The sequence below is a fragment of the Bufo bufo genome, chromosome 1, assembly GCF_905171765.1.
Source record: "Bufo bufo chromosome 1, aBufBuf1.1, whole genome shotgun sequence".
Lineage (NCBI taxonomy): Eukaryota > Metazoa > Chordata > Amphibia > Anura > Bufonidae > Bufo > Bufo bufo.
In genome coordinates this window covers 268,674,380-268,700,952 of record NC_053389.1, presented here as the reverse complement: position 1 = coordinate 268,700,952, position 26,573 = coordinate 268,674,380, and the positions used below count along the sequence as shown (strand labels likewise).

Sequence of the window (26,573 nt, the reverse complement as noted above, 5' to 3'; positions counted from 1 at the left end):
CAAATTGTATCTTTTCCCACGAAACAATATATCAATCTGCTAAGCTGTGTAGCAAGGACTGCCTGTACAATATAATAGGTTCCCTGCTGTGGAGATCTACGTGTTTACGTACTCATAGTCTGCTCCTGGAGTCACACTCCCTTGTATTTGTCTGCTGCTTTTTACTAATATAAATGTTATGTTAGCAACGAGCAGGAGGGTCTGATGGATGGCCTGCAAGATCAGACTACACAGGGTTTGTTTGTAGTCTGTAACCTTACCTTGGAACTCTATCATTGGGTGAGGCGGGCAATCTCTGCAGCCAGGGATTGGTTAAGCAGCATTACCAGCTATTTCCTGCTGTGATGGAGGTCAGCAGGAAGTGAATCAGAGCAGGGACCTGGGCACAGTCAGAATGGTAGTGGCAGGGATCAGTGAGGTAAATATAAGCTTTATATATTTTTTTAAACCAACTGCAGCCCATTGGACAATTTTTAAATGGCTGGAAAACCCATTAAATAATATATGTACAGTTGCTTCATTTTTCATTTGGGATAGTTGGAGTAATAAGGAGAAATAAAAAAATAATAATTGAATGGTTCATGCAACATGGTTAAAGTTACAAAATGATTTCCACTTTCCACATCTCTATGAGAACCTTCCAAGGTCTAGACTATTAATATAATCTGTTATGTTGCATTCTCTTCAGTACTGAATTGGGTCTTCAATGAACTAATCATTAACACATTTTACTTACTTCTTTTTCCTTGTGATAGAGACATATTAACGTGTATGGGAGTGTCTGTAGTGTAGCATATGCAAATCCAGTTAACGAAGACATGATGGTCACTATGATGATGTTCTGTGACAGGCATATAACCAAGGCAGAAGAGGTGAACGTGATCATGCTGGAGAGATACACTTTCCGGGAACCAAACTGCTTAGCAAGTTTGTTGATGATCATGGAGAAGAAGGTCGATGTTGCACACTGGAGGAAGAGGCCAAGACTTCCCATGCGGATTCCTGTAAAACAATGAATAGTCAGATGGAAAGGTTAAAAAATAATAATAATAAATCACTAAACATACAAAATTCTCCAGTTCCTGAGGAGACATATTTATTGTATTTCCATAATAAAGGTTTTGGGGTTTTTTTGGGTGGGGAGGGAGGGTTGACAGCTGGGCCTCAAGAGGTATTTCAGTCTAATGCATTTATCAGTCCACTGGATAGGTGACAAAAGTTAGATCGGTTAGATTGGTTCTGGCCAGTAGGATCCCCAATGATCCTCTAGCCATACATCATCCCTCCATCTATTTCCAGCTAAACAACTAGGATGAGTTTGAATGGAGTTGTGGACGATTATGGTCCATTCCATGTCTATCGCTCTGACGGATATATCCTTAGGTGAAAAATGTTTTAGGCTGGAAATTACCTTTAAGCTTAGTTGCAGCTTTCTAACAGCTGTCAAGCTATTAAATCCTTCCTGTTCCTCTTTACAACTTAAAATATGAGACAATATTTTGAACTAGAGGTGATGCATGTGTTCATGGGTGTGGTTACAATGTGGATAGGGAATAACTTGTAAAGACCAGAATACCCCTTTAACTATGATTATTTGAGCATGGGGGAGAAGGGACTTCTGTTTAAAGTGAGCTTCCACTTTAGGACAACTCTTGCCCATATGGGTAATTAAAAACAAAAACAACCTTTCACCACAAGACTATCAACAGACATTTTCAGAAAGTAGGTTCAACCATTACCAGAAACTTTTGAGTCTGTGCTGATGTTTGCAAAGCATGGGCACTTCTAAGACAGACAATCACATTCTTTCAGTAAGAATTTTTCTAAAAATGATGGGGGTGGTTAAAAATGACTATAGAATGCAATTAATTCATAGAAGGTAAAAAAAAAAATTGATTTGTAAATTCAGCAAGTACAAAATTAGGTAAAAAAAAAATAGAATTTTTTTTCATCTTAAAAGATGTTGGGGAATGACTATGGGAACAAGTCACTTCTGTAAATACCACTAGTCATGAAGTGTTCTTTTATCCCATAATGGCAGCTAATATGTGCCAGTATTAAGTGGACAGAGTGCTGCTTAACATTTGGCTTTTATATATATAGACCCCCGGATAGTTCCCAGCTGTTCCGTTTATGCTGCATATATAAAAATAATATTTCTGCTGGAAATAATTAGATGTATAACTAAAGGGGGTATAGAAGATGCAGACCCAGCCTACTCTGTGTCTGAAGGGGATCCAAATTGCCCCGTTACAAAAAAAAGACAGCAGTACTTTAAAGGGCTACGGAGGGTTGGGGGGTGCACAGATTTTATATATCAGGGTCCAAAAGCTTCTGTCACAGGAAGAAGATATTCTAACAAAACTTTATACCTCCAAATAGTCCCATATTTTGATAGGACTGTGTTATGTAAAGGATCACAAAGAGGTGGAACTTATGAAGTTCTGCATACAAGGGAGTTACTTGCCAGGTTTGAGTGTTACCAAGTAGGAAGCGGTAGGATTTAATTATTTGGGTTTCAAACATTGGAAGTTAGGTAAATGTAATGAATGTCCATACAAACACTAATGAACTAAAATAAAGTAATTCATTGTGAAAACAAAGTTGGAATTATATTTGTTGTACCTTCGTCATATCGAATTCTTGACTCTGTTCCGGGAGCGGCACTTGGAATACCTTTGTATAGTCCTTCACCGACAAAATCTGTGTAGAACAGCATGAAAGACATAACAGCCATCCAGCTACATAACTGGGCAGCACACAGTTGTTTCATAACAGCTGGGATGCGACAGTAGCTGTGATAAATCCTGGGGGTAACAGACCAGCAAAGGCTCAACAAGCAAAAAATTGGGTTACATTTCCAAGAACGTAACTTCCATTTTGGTATGCAACATCCTCTGGTGAAGGATATAGAGGTCACAGAAGGTTTGCGGTCAAGAGCTTGTTGGCCTTGGCCATGTTCTTCTGCCGTCTTCATTGTTACAAGGACAGTTATTACAAATATAACAGTCAATAATAAAAACAGGCACTCGTCTTGGCCACCAAGGTACAGAGAAAAGTATGTATAATTCCAGTTGAATGAGGTCAGTAAATATCCAATACAACCACCAACGCTGATCATTAATGAGAACATGGCAAAGGCTTGACCACAACCTTCATCATCATGATAAAGGTCGGACAGAAGAGCTTCCAGTGGAGTAAAGCAGACTTGTGCACAACAGTCCAACAATCCTACGCCGAAAATTAGGAAGAAAATATGGATATGATTCCCACCATAGGAGAGGTAGGATGCCAAAGAGTCTGCATGAGGAATGATAAAGAGTGACAGGAGGACACCAAGAGATAGCAGCCAGATGAATGGTCGTCTTCCACCATAGTTACTTTGGCAATTGTCACTAGCTGATCCAATCAAAGGCACAAAGATTAGTCCAAGGACAGGTCCAATACCTTGAAGAGAAAGTGGTGAATAAGTTGTTATTAAAAGGTAATTATGACAAATATGGATCTCCAATCTATTGCCTCTTGTTGTTAGCCATTTTAGGATGACAGAAAAACTGCTGTGTGAAGTGTTTTTCAACTGCATTACTCATCAGAAGGACACAAATATATTCCTGCCTAGTGCCTACATAATCATTTCTTTGCAGTATAGAATAGTCTTTTAAAGGGGTGGTCCTTAAAAAAAAAAGACAGTCAATATACCAAGAATATAAGAAAGTTAAAAATCCAACATCAGAAAACTTTAATTAGATCAGGGGTGGACTTTTCAAAATGGTGGTCTTTAGAAAAAGATCTACAGTATAATGAATTACAATCAATATTTCCTCGTTTCAGTTGCTATGACCTTTTGGCGTCACACAAATATTAGGGCCCAAAGGTAAACCCTATTCTAAATAGTTTTACTTTGAGCTGCTCGATTGGATTAGCAGCTTGAACTGGCCATACATTTTAGGTAAATGTCAGCTGATAATTTTAGCAGTACCAGCCAACTATCTAATGTGTATACGGGCCCTTGACTCTCCCCAGATGGCAGATAAAGATCGGACAGTAGTATTTCACCTGCCCAAATACTTTTGTTCTTGGGCAGATAAGACCAGATAAACTCCCTTCACCCTCTCATGAATGCTTGAGTGCTTTGAAAATCCTTAACCAAAATTTTACAGTTCCATTTGTTTAATTATGACTGGTTTGTGGTAAGATCGGAACCCTGTGCAGCCAGTTGTCATGTGCTCTTTGGGGCTTCTGTTAAATTAACAGACACCAAATACCACAAGCCACAAGAAATAGACAAATGTAGTGTTTTGACACTAAAAAAGTAACATGGCCTGCAGAAAATCCACAACTACAAGGTAAAGGTAATACCAGCAGTCATTAAAATTTTGTTCCTGGAAAAAATGAGGGCAAGTCTAAAACAATATTGCTGGGTGCTTTACTGGCAGACATATGGCTTCCCAATAAGTTTTCCAAGAATCAATACAAAAATATACAATACTATAATAATATGGTTAATTAATAAGTGGAACAACTTACCCAAAACCATAGTCATGTACTGCTCTTCCACCCCAGCCTCCAACAGTAATGGGGGGACATATGTGATCCCAGCTGCCACACAAATTTCAAGGCCACATGTCATGAAGTTTAGTAGGACAAGGTTCCACTGCAACCTGCAGGGCATCATTTCGGAGTACCTTCTCTCTCTCCAATGTCTAGGGCCAGAGGCTTAAAATCTCATGTGACCTCATATGAGATGAATAATTCTGCAGAACAGTCTTTGAAGACAATGCCTCCTTTTGATCTTTTTGTGTCCCCATAGTCAATCACACTTACTAGAAGAGAAAGAGGTGTAAAGAAAATTGTGCTCAAGATGTAAAGTATCTGAGAGTTATGTTAAAAATTAGCAATGATAATAGATATAAAACAATAGCTAGACATTCTAGTCGAGACAAAAATTTCAGTTTGCAGCCATAGTCATGTAGCTACCTTAACCAAGGAAGAGGTACTTGTGGGCGCCTCATCTCTGGTTCCTCGCTGGCTTCAGATATATTACTGAGTTAAAGGGTTATGCCAGGCTTTTCCATTGATGAATTAGCCTATCCTGTATGATTGATGAAGGTCAAACACTGGGACCCCAAACTATCTACAGAGTGGAGGGGCCGTGACACTGTATTGGTTGTTTGCACAAAACAAAAGGGCTTGATGAGTTAAAGGGATTGCTCTATCGGGACAATAAATGTATAATTGAAGACAATGTCAATAAATGAGTGACCATGTAATACTTAATTAAACCTAGTATAACACAATAGAAGTGTCTATTTACAGTTTATCTCTGGCTAATGGATAGAGGTACTAAGTGAGGAATCCCACTCTGTGGTGTCAATAACCCCTAATAGGACAATAGAAAGGGTTCTTCTAATGGTACAACATCTTTAATGGAAGACCACCTGGAAAACTAGTTGGAATTGTACATTTTGGCCAACAATTATCTTATGGCTATGACCATTTTAACAACTGAGAGGTACATTAAGTGACAGACTGAAATTGAGCAGCCTATAGATCCCTTCATTGTACTGTTAGTAAAAACTGCATTTTCCACTCTGAAAAGTGACCGTAGATATAGTAATAATATGGCTGCCACAAACAATTATTCCCAATAATTCCATATTTGGCAACAAAATTCAAGATGTTTAAGGCCCACCCTCAGAGGGCCCCGAAAAGCCCAGGAATGCCCAAACTGCCCACTTTGGGATAACTTTTCACAAAGCCCATCTACATGCCTGTTTCCTGGGACTGTTTGCAAAAATGTAATTGTAATCTATGTATATATCAGAACACTGGCTGTAGCAAAGACAATTCTTGGGGATTATGGCCACCTCCATTTTCCTCCTCATATTGGAACAATACCATTTATAAGACAGGGCACCTTCATACCCAGTGTCTGAGATACTGTAAGTGGTTAAACTTCCTACACCACTCACAATGATGGCAGCACCATGCTCTAGAACTCTTAAAAATGGTTTTGGAACATTTATCAGTTAGCAGATCTCATAAATGTTCTCACTTATAAATCGATGGTTTGTTTTCCCTGCAAACCTCACTTACACATACAGTATAATCTACAAAGCTTCTTTTTAGACTCGTACTGATCCTGTAAAATGACTCCCAGTGAAAAATCATCACTCTGCAGGAAAGACGTTACACTCTGTACCCTACTTGCTTTACGCGTGTGCAGGAAAATACTTCTGGAATGCACAAGGTCCACTGATACACCTCTAAATGAAGAAAATGAACCAAAATGAGCCAACTTTTTATGTGAATTCATAGTCAGGCACACACTGTTATATTATCTGTAAGACGCCAATGTGAAGTAAGGATTAAGTGACCAGTTGCAATATGGGGGACAAGGCACAGTGCTTGCAGAACAGTGACAGCACAATCCTAAATATCACAGTTCCCCATAAGTGACAGCCATGGATTCCCAAAAGTGGAGCTGCTATATATTTAATTCACTGGCTATATAAATTGTCTTTATTCATTAGTCATATAGCATCTAAATAAGTATAGTCTGGGAAAAGCCCCTTTAATGTCTACCTTGGTCGACCATGGTGTCTTGAGGTTGAAGATTCTGTACAGATCAATTTCTTAATATATGTTTATAGCAGTTGTCAGTGACACTGCATTAAATGAAAAAATACAAGTTATACAGAAACTTTTCCCACAAAGCTATATATTAATCTGCTTAGCAGCTCCTGCTTTATAACATTATGTTGTATGTACAATGTGGCAAGTTCCTTTTAAATCCCCTGCCTAGATAGACAAAATTTTATCAGTCTGTCTTCAGCCACCACTAGAGGGAGCTTACTGCATACTGTTTTGTCACTAAATGGGTTTTTCAAGTGTTTTTGTTTTACTGATGATAGGTCATCAGTAAAAAAAAACACTTTGAAAACCCCTTTAAAGGTGACTTAAAGAGGATTTATGGTTTGCTTCAATATCCCTTAAAATAATCATTTGAAGGTAGCTGTAATTTTGTAATGTATCTCTTTTACCCTTATTGCGCCTATCTTCCGTTCTGGCCTGTGGTCACATGACCATCTCCATTATTGGGGCAGTGATAGGGGAGTGTCTATATAACTAGCTGGGTGGGAGGAGTTATAAACTGGGCTTTGTTAGGGGCGGTGCTGAAGCTGTGGCAGAGAAAGGAGAAGTGCATCATGGGTTTGGTTGGATACAGCAACAGGAAGTGCTACATACAGGATGTAATAAAACCAAAGTGATTGGTTAACATGGCGAGAACGGGTCAGGAGAGTCCAAAGTGGAAAAAAAAAAGCATGGGGAAGATGTACATGAGGTAAGCAACTACATGGGCATATCTGTGAAAAACCTTAGTAATCCTGGAAACCCCTTTTAAATACTCATGACCTATCCCCAGGACTCCTGGCACCCCCGGTGATCAGCTGTTGGAAGGGGTTGCAGATGTTGGTTGCACTGATCAGTGCAGGTGCCGGTTGTCAGACCTCCACTGATCAGATATTGATCACCTATCACATAGGTAGGTCATCAGTATTTAGGGGCACATTTACTAAGACCGGTGTTTTAGACGCCGGTCTTAATAAACCCCTAAGCCGGCGGTGGACCCGCCGGAGTTATGTAGAGGTGTCAGCCTCCAAATAACTTTGTCAGTCTTACATTTAGACCTTTTTCTACGCCTGAAACAAGCGTAGAAAATGGTAAATGAGACGTGCCTTTCCGGCCCGTCACCTTCCCCGTCCACTTTTTTAGACCTGGTGTGAGTAGGGAGAAGTCGCAATCTGCAACTGAAATACGCCTAATATAGGTGTATTTCAGCTTAATAAATGACCCCCTTAATTCCTAATAAAAATCCTTTAAAGGGGTTTTCCAGGATTTTTATATTAAGGGTCTATTCTCAGGATGGCCATCTATATTAAATTGGTTGAGGTCCCATATCCTGCCCCAGAACGATCAGCTGTTGCAGACCAGCTCCAGCACTGGAACTACACAGTTTCGTACCTTGTGTAGTGGACAAAGGTGGTTACCGCAGCGCTGCGTGTGCTGCAGTAACCAGCTTTAGCCGCTACACAAGGTAGGAAACTGTGTAGTTCAGGCATCTACTTCAGGTGCTGGATATAGTCTGCAACAGCAGATTGGTGGTGAAGCAGGGTGTTCAACCATTGCCAGTCTGATGGCCTATACTGAGGACAGGTCATCAATATAAAAATCCTGGAAACCCCTTTAAGTTCAATCCATAAACAGTAAGCTCCTCCTAGCAGTAGCTGTTGGCAGCCATACAATTATAATTCAAGGGATTTGCAGCTCTGTATCAAAACTATAAATGCATATTAAGAAATTATGACTGAATATAGGTTCTGTTTCTATGAAACAAAATAGTGCTCATAAGACAACCCTTTAATGTTGGTATAATACACCCCTTAGTCTGTAGTACCATGACGTCTGAAGTTACAAAAGGTCCTTCTCAGGGTTAATGTTTTTCTTGTGTGGTTGGTTGTGAGTAAGCACTCTGAGTTAGCCTTTGGATAAGAGCCAAAGTTCTGATGCCATTGATTGTTACAGGACATTACTTCCAAATTTGTTCCAGTGAGCCTCTACTAAGGTATCTTATGAATATGGAGTAATTGACTGGAGTATTTATAAGTCATTCAAGCTAAAGATTTGAAACCACACCAGAAGTATACTGCTAGCAAAGGACGGTGGAGGCACCTCTATGATGTAGGTGGCTTACTTTACAAAATTCACAACCTCCAACTGAAGTTACTGTTCTAAAATCTACTTAATAAGGCAGTAGGAAAAGGTGGAAGTCTATACTGCTAAACTTTATTCTCTCTACCTAACACCAGCAAAATGTAAAATTTACCTGAAGCCCTAAGTAATTTGCAACTGAAGGCGTCCCTGGCAAACATATATGAAAGGATGTATAGACAGTGGATCCCTGGGAACCAGTCACCTCACAGCTGAATTGGCTCTGGTCCAGAAGTTGGTTCAGTGCCCTGTAGCAATGGCATCTCTGGCTTCAGTCTGCCTTAGTAATCAGATTTTTAGTTGGACCTCACCATTCAGGGTATGCAATATTAAAAGGTTAAACCAGGTAAAACCATGCGCATGTCTGATCTCCATTCAATTCAAACATCTCAAAATTGTTCAGCGAGATGGAACTGGCGACTTAGGACCCTTGTTCTAATGATTGATGGAGCCCCCAGCAAACATACCTTTATCACCTATCCTGTGGATTGGAACTCATTTCAAATCTAAATATACACTGAAGGGTACAAGAAAAGCTTTGTACAGCCCCAAACTGAAAAGCCTCCCCCTTTTATGTAGCAAATTGCCGTTGACGGATCCCTTTTATGTTAATTGTATTAACATAATACCGACAGCTAATAAAAGTATATGGGAGAATTGCATGTAATAAAATTCTCTAATATAATAGTGGTGGATGGAACTTTCTATTTTACTTACTAGCATATATTATTTAGGAGATCTACTGTACAATTCCTTTAGTATGGCACACAATAATCCAGAAAGTCTGATAAATCTTACATCCCCCAAAATTATTCTTTGATATTTTTTGTTGATATTTTTTGTCTTTTGGGTGTCTGCTCTAACAAGTGAGTTTATATACTTTTCTGTGACCACCTGATAATCCAGAATACTTCATATAATCTGACAGAGATACCAAATGAAAGGAATTCACATGTACATATAAACGTAGACAATGTAAACTAAAGATAACCCCTTCTGTACCTACCTGGTAAATAAATTCACTGCAAAGTCACCATAGCCTTAAAGAAAGTCCGCATGGAGCCACATGTGATGGGAACGCTGCAGTTTCTGCACTGACCCCACACTTCATTATTCCGAGTTCTTAGATTTTTTTTCTAGTGCAGACAGACAGCCTGAATCGTGGTATTTTCCCATCACATGAACCTCTCACCGGCTGCTGAGGAGAAACAGACAATGTCTCATTGTATCTTCTGGGCCGGCCCCATACTTACATCACTAGCAGTCAGCCAGGATTGGGAACATATTGGAAATACATAGATACTTCTTTCCATGGTCTTATTCCCCTCCTGAATGAGACAGGCAGACATACTATAACTGTATGATCGTCCTGCAAGACAATCCAGGTACAAGGAGGACCCAATGAGTCCTGAGTGTTTGGTGCCAAAAAGCTACTTTGACCTGGTCAGGGTATTTAGATACAGAACTAGGGCGTCATACTGAATCCAGGCCTCTGAGAAGAAGGATGATGTAACCAGGGTTGGTACGTTTCATTAACCCCATCGAAGTCGCCTTGTCTCGCTCTCTATATTATGACATACGCTATAGATACATATAGGTCTTCAAAGTGATGTCCTATTAAGAAAATATTAATGCTATATATCCTGTATATATTATACAGTAAGATGGTAATACATCTTCTATCATCTGACTGAACAACCGAGGGAAAACATCTTTGAGGCAATCCTGTTCCTCCATATTCCCAGATCTTGTCGTGATGAAGACAAGACAAGGCAGGAATCTCAGAGTTATTATGTCTACAACATCTGACCTCATCCCATCTTCATTGGTTTTATTTCATACAGCTGTGTTTACACTGAGGCCCGAAACCTCCCTCCGCTACAGCTATAAGAACGTAGGGGTACGTGGCCCAGCTGCAACCCAACGGCTGTCACTGGATAAAACATGGTCCAGCAAGTACAGAGGTAGCAGAGCTGAATTTAGCAATGGGAATTTAGTTGTACAAGGTAACATACAATGCTTAAAGGGGTTGTCCGGGTTCATATCTGCTGATGGGTGCGGCTGGGCTCCTGCATGGATTACAGCCCCTTGGGATCTTTTCAACCTAATTAGCGTATTTATAAAAGAATAAGAGAACATTTAAATGGTCATAAAGGTATATTTATAAATGGCTATAGCAGAGCTGCAGTTAAAACGGTCTAGGATGGTGACAGATTAACTTTAAATACAGTTGATAACATTTTGCTTTCCAAAGAACCACTGACCTAACACAGAGGATTAAACCAATCCCTGTGTGTATCAAGCATCCAACTGAAAAGGACATTCAGAATTAACATTGTAAGAGGAGCCCTGCATATCATCTGCTCTTAGCCAATCAGCACTGTCGAGAATACTACCTGTGATTCTGATTGGCTGAAAATAGCTGACAGGGCTCTCCTTGCAAGGTCCTTTCCAGGTGGATGTTAGCATACTATAACCTCTAGTTCTAGTGAGGGCTCTTTAGTTTATTGGTTTCATTAGTGATTAATCAGTAGGGATCTAACCACCGGACGCCTAAACTGAGTGTGTGAGACTGAGATGCAATTCACTCAGTGCTCAGCACTGGATTGGGGAGGTACACTTTTGGGAAAGGGGATGCTGTACAGTCCAAATGTTATAACCCTTTTGTCCAAATCACACCAACCTGTACCAAACATACCTGGCACTGTTATGTGACATGATGCCAACCATCCTGCAATTTCTGTTGAGATACTGTACTCCAAAGTTAATCAATCACTCCTAATTGTGCACATTCTTGCAGCAACTGGGTGGAGCTTTTATCATTTAGGCGTTGTTCACATGCCACAGTAAGTGAGTGATCAAGTGATGTACCATAATCTACATTCTGCAGGATTCACGGGAGAGCACATGACGAGTCACAGCAATGAGTGAGGTAAAGGTCACAGCTTTACACAAGACTATTTAAAGGCACAGGTCTTACACCGGACTCATCTTAGGAAACAGCGAGCTGTACAAAGGCTACGAGAAAACTGCGCGCTGTTTACATTTCACATAGATTCACTTATTCATCAATGCTACAACCACCTCATCGGTCACATATTTGGGAAAACGGAAACATCTAGGCCAGTGTTGGCGAACCTATGGCACGGGTGCCAGAGGCGGCACTCAGAGCCCTCTCTGTGGGCACCCACACCATGGAAAAAGTCTATGGTGTACCAATATGCCTTAGACTTTTCCTGCCATTCATCAGTGCAGGGCGCACTATGAACAGCACAGGCAGCGCACTGAATATAGGCGGCCATTATATCTAAATGATAAAGTACATGGAAGATATACTAGATTGGACTGTTGTATTCAGGGTAAATGTCCGTGTTGGCCCTTTTTACGATAAATAAGTAGGTTTTGGGTTACAGTTTAGGCACTCTGTCTTAAAAAGATTCACCATCACTGATCTAGGCAGTCCTTAGAGGTGTAACTTGATGCCTCTGGGCTACAATGCAAAATATGTAATAGTGCCATCTGTAATAATGGCCTCCTCAAACTTCAAGGTCCAGCTGTAGCCTCGCACTCTGCATACCTGACGTTGTCTGAATTAATAAATCTGACTACCAGTACTTTTTCCATCACATTATACCCTGCTCGTTTCCATGGTTACGACCACCCTGTAATCCAGCAGTGGTGCTCGTGTTTGCACACTATAAGAAAAAATGCCGGCCTCTCTGGTGGCCAGAACCGTGGGAGCTCACGTAGGCTGGTACTTTTTTCTGTGGTGTACAAGCACGGCCATGCTGCTGGTCGTGACCATGGAAACTTTCTCCGCATAATAAATGCTATTTGCTGAAGTGGCAAAACCCCTTTAAGCACCTCCTATAGTCTATACCGTATTTTTTGTCCAGGTCTGTTTTTTTGCGGCCCGTATGTGGAACCATTCTTTTCAATGGGGCTACAAAAAAAAACGGATGTAACACGGACGTCAAGCGGATATCATGTGAATTTTTTGGGCGGATCCGTGTGGGCTGAAAAATACATACGGTTGTGTGCATGAGCCCTAATACAGCACCAGCAAAGCGTATGAGATTAGACAAATCTCCTGAGCATGTTGCTTTTTTTCCTCCTTGCGGAAATGGACCTGAAGTGCAAATTTAGAAATCCGCTGCATGTCAATTATGTTTGTGTTTTGTTGCGTATTTCACCCTTTTTAATGGAAGGGCGAGATATGCTGCAAAATCGCATCAAATACGCACCACAAACTGCAAGTAACACATGCGGTAGGTCCATGGATCAGCAGTTACCAGCAAGTCCCCCCCAATCCCCATACACAATAGGAACAGGTTTCTGGATACCAGTTGCACCTCATTTATTGGAATGTTATGGCTCTCTGTATTTTTGCTGCAACGATTTAACAGACTCCCACATAATTGTACTACAACAGCTAAAAATTTTTTTGGGGAATATACAACCTTTTTCTGCAGGTTTCTTATCATAACAAAAATCTATACCTTGCCCTCTATGTTCCATGACCAGAGTCTGGGATTGCTGCCTACCTCCAATCAAGTGAATGTAGTTAACCTGCAATACCAGAAACAGCCACTGGATGAGTGTAGCACTGTTTCCGGTAGAAAGCAGCCAAGTTTTTCTGATCTCACACAACCACTTAAGAGGGCTCTTTATTATTGCTGTTTCTGGGACTATTGGATCTACAATCGATATATCCCAGGTACAGTTCATACCTGCATGGGAATGGAGTGGTGGAAAAGAAGCATTCTATTCCTTGTAGATAGGACACACCTACTGGGAAAATGGCTGGAAGCAATGGAGGGAAACCTCTTTAAATGTCCTGTCCTATCTTAGACCCATCGACCTAAACTATACATAAGAGACTTCCTGTCCAGCAATCCCATCCCATTAGATGAGAAAAATGGTTTGCAGCCAGGTTTACAGAATATCTTATCCATAGGTTGCTTATACAACTCTATAAGGGCCCCGTTTATTATACTAGCCAGACTACCAAAAGCATCTCTCTGTCCGTATATCACATGAACACTCCATCACTTTTAGTTGGAGCTGTGTAATACTTCTTTTCTCCTATAGGGGAGCTGCAGGGAAATTGAGCACTTACTAGAAGGTTCTCTAGCACTTTACAGCTTATTGCTGGGTGGTCACCCTTCTAACAAAAAACAAAAAAAAAAAAAAAAACATTAAAAAGGGTTTTCTGAGATATTTTTTTACTGATGACCTATCCTCCGGATAGGTCATCAGTATCTGATCGGTGGGGGTCCTGTGTGTTGGACCCCCACCAATCACATACTGATGACCTATCCGGAGGATAGCAATTTCAAATCTGTTAGACCACAGCACTCTTTCTAAATCTGGCAAAGTGGGTGCACGTCCGGGTTTTGTTCTTTAGCTCCACCTCAAGAACTGTATGTATCTTATAGATTTAGACAGCACTCCAATGGTAATGATGATAATCAGTGAATATTTATTTCATTTCATTTCAGCTGGGCACAGTGGTACACAAGTCGCAACGTTTCGGCTAACATAAGCCCTTCATCAGGCAGTAACGTCACCACATGTAGAACGCAGCCAGGGATAGGTCATCAGTAAAAAAAAATAAAAAAATCTCGGAATGATGGTGGGGGGGATCTGTGGATGGCATTATGATGGTGGGGGGGGGGGGGGGTCTGTGGATGGCATTACGATGGGGGGGGGGGGTCTGTGGATGGCACTGTTATGGGGTAGTGGATCTGTGGATGACACTGCTATATGTGTAATCCACATATCCCCCCATAACAGTCTCATCCACAAATCCCCCCATCATAATGCCATCCAAAGACAGGACCCCCCCCCCCATCATTATCCCATCCACAGATCCCTAAGGAGGGACTGTAGTAGGCGGGGAGAGCGGCGGGGCCGTGCAGGCACCGTACTCTGGTCCCGCCGCTCAGTATGTACTGTATACGTAGTGGTAATGATTATATCTAAACTGCGCTCCCCATGTGTACCGTACTTACCGGTACACATGTCACGCTCCTGTAGTAAGCGCTAGCAGCTAGCAGGCAGTCCGGGCGGCCGAAACTCACTGAGGTCACGTGCCTGCTCCGCCGACTTCATTCAGGCCTGCCTGCTAGCTGCTAGCGCTTACTACAGGAGCGTGACATGTGTACCGGTAAGTATGGTACACATGGGGAGCGCAGTTTAGATATAATCATTACCACTACGTATACAGTACATACTGAGCGGCGGGGCCAGAGTACAGTGCCTGCACGACCCCGCCGCTCTCCCCGCCTACTACAGTCCCTCCTCACTAATACATCGCAGTCTGCGATGTAAATTGCCAGCATTCGCCCCATAAGACGCAGGGGCACTTTCCCCCCACTTTTGGGGGGGGGGGGGGGGGGGGGTCTTATGGGGTGAAAAATACGGTACAAAGAGTATGTATTGTAATGAAAAGAGATAGTCACAGAAAGAAGCGGAGCTTGGGTGCAACAAGAGCAATGGTGATGCCCTCATTGCACATTACGATAAAGTATCATAACTCAGGAACAGAGCCTCTGATCGACAAAAGAAAACAGTTTGATAGAAAGGTCCCTGGTGACAGAGTCCCAGTATATCAAATCTGTGAGAATCCTATAAAGAATTCTTCTATACATGTCTCCCTCTCAGGCTGTAAGCCAACTGGTTCCATCAGAAGCCCTCCCTCACGTCTCTGTCTACAGCAGCCACACCCACTTGGTGAAAGCCCCACCCCTCAGCGATCTTACACAGACTTCTGTCTGTATGATTTATAACAAGCTTTAGTGTCTCTCTTTGTATTCTGTGGCATAACTGAGAAGATAGCGGGGGCTGAGGTTCAAAACCAGATAACCCATTGAGAAGAGAAATCCGTGTATATTTACTGGAGTCCAGTGTAACATTACTTGGCCCTTTTTCTAGACGCCACAATAAAACCTTTTTAATGGATCTTTTCTATGGACTGAAATATAGACGGAGGAACATGACACAATAGCATCAGGCAGATTGGGAATAATTTGTGGAATGTTAAACATCTCCGGTGCCTGACTGAGGACGGCTTGTTCTATGGCAATGAAAGGCTTACCCACACTTAATGGCTAGAAATCCGATCTCAGATTGAATAGATGAAGCTGAATAGGAATAATTACAATGCCATTAGCACGGAATCAAATTTATATTGTAATAAGGGGGAAGAATGTAAGTATTACCTGGCCAGACCCAGTCCCTATGGTGACACCTACAGTGCAGTCAGAGGGCTGTTCCCTCTTTAGACAGTGTGACCACTGAGACCTTCATTAGCACTGCACAGGGGTTGTCATCTCTCGCGTGAGTCCCTGTCGGGTTCACAATCTAATATGCACAGTAGCTACATTATATGGAATGGACTGCCATAAATGATCCAAGTGATAAACTTATGCTGAGTTCACATGAGTGTTCAGCCTTGCAATCTGAAAGCACCATGTTATAGAGCAGGAGAAGCTGAGCAGATTGATAAAAAAAAATTTTTGTGGGAAAAGATTCAGTAAAACTGTGATTTATACAATTATATCTTTGCTTTTCCCACTTCCTGTGAATACCTCGTAGTACAGGAGGGAGGGATTATCAGTGACTGACTGATATAAAAAAATAAATTACAGGTTTTACTGAATTTTTTTTCCCCACCAAAAAATATATCAATCAGCTCAGCTCCTCCTGCTCTATAACAAGGTGCTGTCAGATTGCACTGTATTTTTTGGTGACAGGTCCTCTTTAAAGGGGTGTCTCACTTCAGTAAGTGGCATTTATCACGTAGAGAAAGTTACTACAAGCCACTTACTAATGTATTGTTATCCATATTGTCTCCTTTGCTGGCTGGATTCATTTTTCCATCACATTATACATTGCTCGTTTCCATGGCTACAGACCACCCTTCAATCTATCAATGGTGGTCGTGCTTGCACAATATAGGAAAAGGCACCAGCCTATGTGCGCTCCCACGGTCCTGGCCACCAGAGAGGCTGATGCTTTTTACTATAGTGTGCAAGCACAACCACCACTGATGGATTGCAGGGTGGTCTGTAACCATGGAAACAAGCAGTGTATAATGTGATGAAAAAATGAATCCAGCCAGCAAAGGAGACAATATGGATAAACAATACATTAGTAAGTGGCTTGTAATAACTTCCTCTACATAATAAATGTCATTTGCTGAAGTGAGACAACCCCTTCAAAGGGAACCTGTCATCAACTTTATGCTGCTCTCACTGAGGGCAGCATAAAATATAGACATAAATACTGATTTCAGCGGTGTGTCACTCATGAGCTAACAGTAAGTGGTTGCTGAGAACCAGCATCATAATCATTGCAGCCCAGGCCTGGAAAAGAGTCAGATCTACCTGAGAAGAGTCCTGGTTATTATAATCTCCTGCTCTCCTCTCCCATCTGCTGATGATTGGCAGTTCTCTCCTAGAGAGAAAGAGAGAGAACTAGGTAGAAGACTGTCAGTCATCAGCAGGTGGGCAGGAGAGCAGGACTTCATGAATAACCATGACTCTTCTCAGGTGGCCGTGACTCTTTTCCAGGCCCAGTCTGTAATGATTGTGATGTTGGTTCTCTGCAACCACTTACTTTTAACTTTTAAATGACAGACTGCTGAAATCAACTTACCGGTCTCTACTTTATTCTGCATATTAGTATGGGCAGCATAAAGTTGATGACAGGTTTCCTTTAAGCTTGCCAAAGGCATCCGATTTTAGTTTCTGGTCTCACATATCTGATAGGGATTTGACAATGATTATGGCAAGATGGGTAGGCTATAAAGTTGAGGAAAGAAGGATCGGGCCTTTTGGATTTCAGGATGCTCAATCTTTTCCATTCTAAAGATATCCTTCTCTCTCCACTGAAAAAAACATGCACTCTGCCCTGAGGATTAGCAGACATAGCTGTCGTCCAAATGAGTGCTTGGCCAACTACTTTCTAATATGGGCAATTGAAGGGGAACAAGGATCTAACAGGTGGAAGTTTTAGACCATGTAGATTGTAAGCCCTCACGGACAGGGTCCTCTCTCCTTCTGTACCAGTCTGTAACTCGTCTTGTTCATGCTTCACTGAGACATCTTTGGCCTCTGACCACTTTTTCATTGATGGGTCTGTTAGAACTGTGCCAGTAACCTGCCTTCTATAGATGAACTCGATCCAGCCTGCTGTAATACAGAGTTTATCATTTACTTCTTCTCAGAGGAAGAGAACATGAAGTCACCTCTATGAAGATGTGGGCCACAGAATTGCCCCCCTGCCACGCCATGCACCATTTACCAAGCAGACAAACAGAACCTGGGATTTGTCCTTACATTGCCAGAGGATGAAATGAAATGTTTGATCAGACACTTTGATCACTGAAACCTCAGAAGGTTTAAGGATTGTAAGATCTAAGAGAAACGGAAACTTAAAAAGATACAGAGGAGACAAACCTTCTTTAATGGGAACCTGTTATATAGGTTGCCACATCTGAATCAAAAATGCCGTTTGAGAGTCTTTCACATACTCAGGAAGTCACGACTCCTTAAAGGGGTTGACCTAGGTGAGAAGTTTCTGGTTGGTGGGCTTCTGGCCGCTGAAACCCCCACCAATCATGAGATTTGAGGATCCCTTGTTTAAATAGAGCAGTGGTCAAGCATGCGTATGGGACTGCTACTAGGCTAAGTGGTCACTCTGGGATCTACCGGTAAATTATCGCCACAACACTTTTTTGTATGGTGATCTAAATTCATTTCAGTATACCTGCAGACGGTCTGGTTGTTGCAGTCATATTACGGTATATTCACACGTGACAGTTTGCAGAAATCTCTGTGCTTGCCCCATTTAGATGACTTATTTTCTGCTGTAGAAAAAAAATAATCTGCTAGCGTATGTTCACATGTAGCAGTAGATGTGCATCAAAACTGCACTGAAAAAAAAGTAATGTGGTTCTCGCGTGTTTTCTAAGCAGCTACAGATTTTACAGGTGAACCAATTATTTAACCATTTGTTTTGCCAGTAAAAACTGCAGGGCTTCCGGTCCCAGGGCCGGCATGTGAGGAAGCAAGGAGGAGAGGCTGCTCCGCTGCTAACCGACATATCGCACGAAATTGCCTGAATCTGACAAGTATTGTGGGATCAAAAGACCTTTAGGGAGCCTGTCACTTTTTAAAGGACCGGTTCCTAATCAATATGGACAAAAAAAACAGAGGCAAGACGGCTCCTACAGAAGCACAAGATGATGCGTTGTCTGCAGACATGGCGCCGAGCCCGCGCGAGCTGGATGACCAGGCGCCTCCGGATCAAGTGGGGACAGATAAAGATGAGCGAGTGCTCTCAATGATACAACCTGAACCCCGGTCCCAGAGCATCGATTACAAAGCTCTTGCTGTGGAGGTAGCTAACCAGCTAGCACCGGACCTCCGAGATACTCTGGCACACTCGGTGCAACATGTCATGCAGCAATTACAAGAAACGGTACAACAGCATGACTCAAGATTAGAAGTGGCGGAGAATCGTATCCAAATAGTGGAAGACAAGACAGAGTTTATCCTGCAGAAATTGCAGACAGCTTTGAGAGAGAATAAGCGGTTGTGGGATAGACTGAAAGATTTAGAAAATAGATCCGCCGCAATAACCTCAGACTGGTGGGGCTGCAGGAAAACATACCAGCAAAAGATTTGATCGCCATATTCGAGCAGGAGCTCCCCCAGGCGCTGGAAATTTCACGCCCTTGTAAAGTTGAACGTGCACACAGAGTGGGTCCTGACCTACGAGACAGCAATCGAACATCTACCAGAGCACGGCAAGTGATCATGAAATACCTTGATTACACAGATAAGGACGCACTCCTTAGAGCTTTTAAAAGTCGGAAGGAACCTGTTATCTTGAGAGGAAATAGAGTCTTATTATTCGGGGACTATTCAGCAGAAGTTGCCAAGAGGAAGAGGGCCTTCTCACCTCTATGTACCCAGTTGCACCGTAGGAATATTAGATTTGCATTACTTTTCCCGGCGGTACTCAAGATCTTCCACCCTGAAGGATCCACTTCCATCTGCAATTCTCTTGACGATGTTCCGGCCGGTCTATTAGAAGATACTAGACTTAACGCAGCGGCGGAGTCGCACCTGGATCGCAGACAGAGGAACAGATGGAGTCCTACTCAGAGAAGCAGATCGGGAGCAACACTAGACGGAGAAGGAACCCGAAGATCGCCGAGGCAGCCAGAGAACAGATGACAGCCCTCTGTGAGAACATAAACTTACCTTTTCTTTTTTCTCCAGGCATGGAAAACCAGAAAATTCTGCCGTCGGGACTCATGAGACCAATTTCTTGACGTACAAGAGGTGGCTGGGTCCTGGTGAGTGGGGGTCCCCATGAGTACATTCAGACATAGCGTTAACTCAAAAAAATACCCAGTGTGGCTATGTGGGCCCCGCATTCACCAACTGTCACAGCACTAAACCTCGAAGCTTGGTTCTTGATTATATGTTTGTTGGTTACTAAGTTTTATTTCTGTCATGTTGTGGGGGGTGTCTAGCCTTCTACACCATAAGAATGCAGTTGGACGTGGCCACAACGCTAATGGAACTTCCTTATATGTGGAAAAAAGTGAAGTCGTACTTTAACTGGTTGGGTCCCAAGAGACAATCTTGGGAAATTTGGGATTTAAGGCTTAATGTGTTTAATGTTTGTATTTCGGGGTGTTATATAGGGGGATTTGAAGAGAAGCTTAAGGGTAGTAGGATGTCTGTTATTATATATATATACCGCTACTGAAGCATAATAAGGAAACTAACGAGGGGGTTAGACTTTTAACATATACTAGTGCTTGCCAAACTCCAGTATGAAAGTAATAACATGGAACGTTAAGGGGCTACGGTCCCCACAAAAACGCAATAAGGTTCTTCATCATCTGAAACACCTTAAAACAGATATCGCCCTCCTACAAGAGACGCATTTACAGGAGGATGATTTCCCTAGGATGGAGAAAAAATGGGTAGGGAAAGCCATAGGAGCGCCGGCGTCACCGCGCAGAGCCGGAGTGCTAATATTGTTGAATAAAAATTTTGCCTTTACCATACTGGACTCGGCGGCCGATGAGGGGGGGAGATGGTGCTTTGTACGCATATCTACAGGGGTCGAGGAGCTCAGTATATATAATATATATGGTCCCAATGGGGATAACAAGTCCTTCTTTACCGATCTAGCAGGGAAAATAGCGGGGGATCAGTCCAAGAATAAAATCATCGGAGGGGATTTTAACACAGTGGTCAAACCCGAAGAAGATAGAAAAAGTACACGGTCTGGTTCAAGACAGTATAATGCGGGGGATAGAGTTCTGGAACCCTTTTTGGATGATACAGCCTTATTAGATGTGTGGCGGTGTAGTAACCTAGACAGTAGAGAGTATACTTTCTACTCGCACGTTCATGACTCCTGGTCTAGGATCGACTATCTTCTGATAAGCAAACATTTACAATACTGGGTAAGAGATTCTCACATTCAAGACCTAATCATTTCTGACCATGCGCCAATCTCTGTCACCCTTCTAGACCAACAGTCGAGGAGCACAGATTACTTGTGGCGCTTCCCTTCTTACCTATACACTGACGAAAACTTTAAAGATATAATGAGGGGGTGGTACTTGGAATATGCGGGAGATAACGCGCCTCATTTGGACACACCATCCGTCTTTTGGGAGGCAGCAAAAGTTGTCCTTAGGGGCCGCATTATGGCATATATTGGTGGACTTAAGAAAAAGGTGAACCTCCAGCTTCAGACAGTTAGCGCTTCTCTCGGGCACGCATATACAAATTATTTAACAATGCCTACCCCACATGCCAAAAAAAAATGGCAAGACGCAAGGAACGAGTACGAACTTTGGTATGAGAGGAGAGCGCAACTAGATGTGTCGCGAGCAGAGGTGAAATTTTTCAGGGGTGGGAATAAGGCGGGTAGATTGTTATCCACTTTGGTTAAAAATTCCAGAAAACAACAACATATTCTAAGACTAGCTGATGAACAGGGGAGAGTGCATGACAAGCTTGATAAAAATAGTTTCCATCTTAGGCGATTTCTATGCCTCACTTTATAAGGACCCGGGTCCCATGGACCCCATATCTGAATTCTTCTTGAAGTGTACGACACTACCAACACCTAACGCGGAACAATTAGAAATACTAAATGCACCTATAACTGAAAGTGAGACCCTAGAGGCTATTAAAAGACTACGCCTACATAAAGCCCCAGGCCCAGATGGGTACACTGGAGAATTTTATAAACTTCTCAGGGATGATATCAAAGACATATTAACCAAAGTTTTCAATGGCCTGTTGTCGGGTTCTCCCCTCTCACCATCTGAAAATATAGCCTACATAAAGTTAATACCCAAGCCAGGAAAGAACCCAGAGTTACCTGCCTCATATCGACCAATATCACTAATTAACCTGGACACCAAGTTGGTAGCTAAGATTATGGTTGTCAGATTGGCGAACATCATGCCAGATCTGATTTCGCAGTCACAATCCGGTTTTCTAAAAGGCAGATCAGTGGTCTCTAATATAAGGAAGGTACTAACAGTCTTAGATACAGTACAATGGAACATGGATAGGTATCAAGCGCCAGCATTGTTGGCAGATGTGGAAAAAGCGTTCGATAATGTTAGATGGGATTGGTTGGGAAGAGTCCTAGATGAGATGAAAATCATGGGTCCTTTTCGAATGCTTTTTTCTGCACTATATAATGCCCCAAGAGCCAGGATTTCTCTACCTGGTTTCTTGTCTGCCCCATTCACGCTTTTTAAAGGTACCCGTCAAGGATGCCCCCTCTCACCTCTCTTATTCAAGTTAGCACTAGAACCCCTGATACGTACAGTCGTGGCCAAAAGTTTTGAGAATGACACAAATATTAGTTTTCACAAAGTTTGCTGCTAAACTGCTTTTAGATCTTTGTTTCAGTTGTTTCTGTGATGTAGTGAAATATAATTACATGCACGTCATACGTTTCAAAGGCTTTTATCGACAATTACATGACATTTATGCAAAGAGTCAGTATTTGCAGTGTTGGCCCTTCTTTTTCAGGACCTCTGCAATTCGACTGGGCATGCGCTCAATCAACTTCTGGGCCAATTCCTGACTGATAGCAACCCATTCTTTCATAATCACTTCTTGGAGTTTGTCAGAATTAGTGGGTTTTTGTTTGTCCACCCGCCTCTTGAGGATTGACCACAAGTTCTCAATGGGATTAAGATCTGGGGAGTTTCCAGGCCATGGACCCAAAATGTCAACGTTTTGGTCCCAGAGCCACTTAGTTATCAGTTTTGCCTTATGGCACGGTGCTCCATCGTGCTGGAAAATGCATTGTTCTTCACCAAACTGTTGTTGGATTGTTGGAAGAAGTTGCTGTTGGAGGGTGTTTTGGTACCATTCTTTATTCATGGCTGTGTTTTTGGGCAAAACTGTGAGTGAGCCCACTCCCTTGGATGAGACGCAACCCCACACATGAATGGTCTCAGGATGCTTTACTGTTGGCATGACACAGGACTGATGGTAGCGCTCACATTTTCTTCTCCGGACAAGCCTTTTTCCAGATGCCCCAAACAATCGGAAAGAGGCTTCATCGGAGAATATGACTTTGCCCCAGTCCTCAGCAGTCCATTCACCATACTTTCTGCAGAAGATCAATCTGTCCCTGATGTTTTTTTTGGAGAGAAGTGGCTTCTTTGCTGCCCTTCTTGACACCAGGCCATTGTCACGGATGGTGTACAGGAAACAAGACAATACCATATAAACAATGTCTCTCTGGATCCACAACTAAGGAACAAAGGGAGACCCCTGCAATAGAGCTGCCGCTCTCCCTCACTGTTCAGCCTATGCGAACACCCCAAAGGTGGATGGCCGCATATCCACGTTCCTCGGCTATCTATTACCTGAAGACCCTACAATAGTGAAGGGACACGACCACCGGCTCCCTACACTGACACGGAGGGAGTCAGGGTCACCTGGATCCAGAAAAGACAAAAACATAAATACATAAACAGCACTTATCTGCAGACGACTGACGACTGAGGACTGGGAACTGGGAACTGGGAACAGCATGCACACACACTCCAGGAAGTTGTATCAGCCGCACACTACTGCATTATGGGGAGGAACTTAAAGGGTAGCGATCAGTCTGACTGCATGACAGCTGAGATAGACTAACGAGATGAGAAACTAAACCAAAACAAAGAAATTCAAGGAGGAGGATCTGAGAAGCTCCTGTGAGCGCTTCTCAGCTGTCTGGCTGTGACAGTACCCCTCCCTCTAGGAGTGGACTCCGGACACTCAGGGCCCACCTTCTCAGGATCGGACCTATGGAAAGCCCTGATGAGACGAGAGGCCTTAATGTCCGTCACTGGGACCCACATCCTCTCCTCAGGACCATAACCCTACCAATGAACGAGGTACTGGAGGGAACCGCGGACAAGACAAGAATCCACAATCCTAGAGACCTGAAATTCAAGATTTCCATCAACCATAATCGGAGGAGGAGGCAAAGGCGAGGGTACAATAGGTTGAACATAAGGTTTCAATAAGGACTTATGAAAAACATTATGGATCTTCCAAGTCTGAGGAAGATCAAGACGGTAGGCAACAGGATTGATGACAGACAGGATCTTGTAAGGCCCAATAAACCTAGGACCCAACTTCCAGGAGGGAACCTTCAATTTGATATTCTTGGTAGACAACCACACCAGATCACCAACATTCAGGTCCAGACCAGGCACACGTCTCTTATCCGCCACACGCTTATATCTCTCACTCATGCTCTTTAGATTATCCTGAATCTTTTGCCAAATAGATGACAAAGACGAGGAGAATCTGTCCTCATCAGGCAAACCAGAAGAGCCCTCTCCCGAGAAAGTCCCAAACTGCGGATGGAACCCATATGCACCAAAAAATGGTGACTTATCAGAGGACTCCTGACGACGGTTATTTAAAGCAAACTCAGCAAGGGACAAAAAAGAACACCAATCCTCCTGATTATCTGCCACAAAAAACAGCGCAGATATGTCTCCAGATTCTGATTGACGCGCTCTGTCTGGCCATTCGACTGCGGATGGAAAGCAGAAGAGAATGACAACCGAACCCCCAAGCGAGAACAGAAAGCCTTCCAGAATCTGGAAACAAACTGCGTGCCCCTATCAGAGACTATGTCTGAAGGAATCCCATGCAATTTGACAATGTGGTCAATAAATGCCTGCGCCAGCGTCTTAGCATTGGGCAAACCAGGGAAAGGGATAAAATGAACCATTTTGCTAAATCGGTCCACCACCACCAGAATCACAGACTTCCCCGAGGAACGAGGCAAGTCCGTTATGAAGTCCATGGACAGATGTGTCCAAGGACGGGAAGGAATGGGCAAAGGAAGGAGAGGACCTGATGGCCGTGAATGAGGGACCTTGGCACGAGCGCAAGTCTCGCAAGCTGCCACAAAACCCTCAACCGACTTACGAAGCGCAGGCCACCAGAATCTCCGAGCGATGAGATCCAGTGTGGCTCTTGCCCCCGGGTGCCCAGCAAGGACCGTGTCGTGGTGTTCTTTAAAAATCTTGTGTCTCAAAGCGAGAGGCACAAACAACCTCCCAGGAGGACAAAGATCAGGAGCTTCTGACTGGGCTGCCTGCACCTCTGCCTCCAATTCAGGAAACAGAGCAGAGACCACCACACCTTCAGCCAAAATGGGACCCGGGTCTTCAAAATTCCCACCTCCTGGAAAACAACGTGACAGGGCATCTGCCTTCACATTCTTAACCCCAGGGCGGAACGTAACAACAAAATTAAACCTTGAAAAGAACAAAGACCATCTGGCCTGTCTCGGGTTCAGACGCTTGGCTGACTCCAAATAGGCCAGATTTTTATGGTCAGTAAACACGGTAATAGGGTGTCTGGCTCCCTCTAGCCAATGGCGCCATTCCTCAAAAGCCAACTTGATGGCCAACAATTCCCTATCTCCCACATCATAATTTCTCTCTGCGGAGGAGAGTTTCTTTGAGAAAAAGGCACACGGTTGCCATTTGGCAGGAGAGGAACCCTGAGACAAGACCGCACCCACCCCTACCTCAGAAGCATCAACCTCAACTATGAAGGGTAACGAAATATCAGGTTGTACTAGGATGGGAGCGGAAGCAAAACTCTCCTTGATATTAGAAAAGGCCTTACGCGCCTCTACCGACCAGGAAGAAAAATCTACCCCCTTTCTGGTCATATCAGTGAGTGGTTTAACAACAGAGGAATAATTCAAAATAAATTTCCTGTAATAATTGGCAAAGCCCAAAAAACGCATCAGCGCCTTCTGGTTCTCAGGAAGCTCCCACTCAAGCACAGCGCGGACCTTCTCGGGGTCCATGCGAAAACCAGAAGCGGAGACAAGAAACCCCAGAAATTGGATTTCTGGAACCGCAAACACACATTTTTCCAGTTTCGCATATAATTTATTCTCCCGCAGAATGAGCAAGACCTGACGTAAGTGTTCCTTATGAGTCTTGAAATCAGGAGAAAAAATCAAAATGTCATCCAAATACACTAATACAAATTTTCCCATTAAATGATAAAAAATGCTGTTGACGAAATGCTGAAAAACGGCTGGGGCATTCATCAAACCAAAAGGCATAACCAAATTCTCAAAATGGCCCTCAGGGGTATTGAAAGCCGTCTTCCATTCGTCTCCTTCTCTGACCCTAACCAGGTTGTATGCCCCTCTTAGGTCTAATTTGGAAAAGACTTTAGCCCCAACAACCTGGTTAA

At 42.9% G+C, this 26,573-nt stretch overlaps 1 protein-coding gene across 2 annotated transcripts in view; it reads right to left on the bottom strand.

Moving 5' to 3' along the window:
* LOC120986962 (solute carrier family 45 member 3-like) overlaps positions 1–26,573 on the bottom strand; it is a 47,533-nt gene that overhangs the window by 4,011 nt on the left and 16,949 nt on the right. For both annotated transcript variants that reach the window (XM_040415643.1, XM_040415644.1), the window contains exons 2-4: positions 4,528–4,823; positions 2,626–3,447; positions 737–1,002 (exon numbers count right to left, since the gene is read on the bottom strand). In XM_040415643.1, coding sequence (XP_040271577.1) covers positions 737–1,002; positions 2,626–3,447; positions 4,528–4,675 — 1,236 coding nt within the window. In that variant the 5' untranslated portion in view covers positions 4,676–4,823. The remainder of the gene's footprint in view (positions 1–736; positions 1,003–2,625; positions 3,448–4,527; positions 4,824–26,573) is intronic.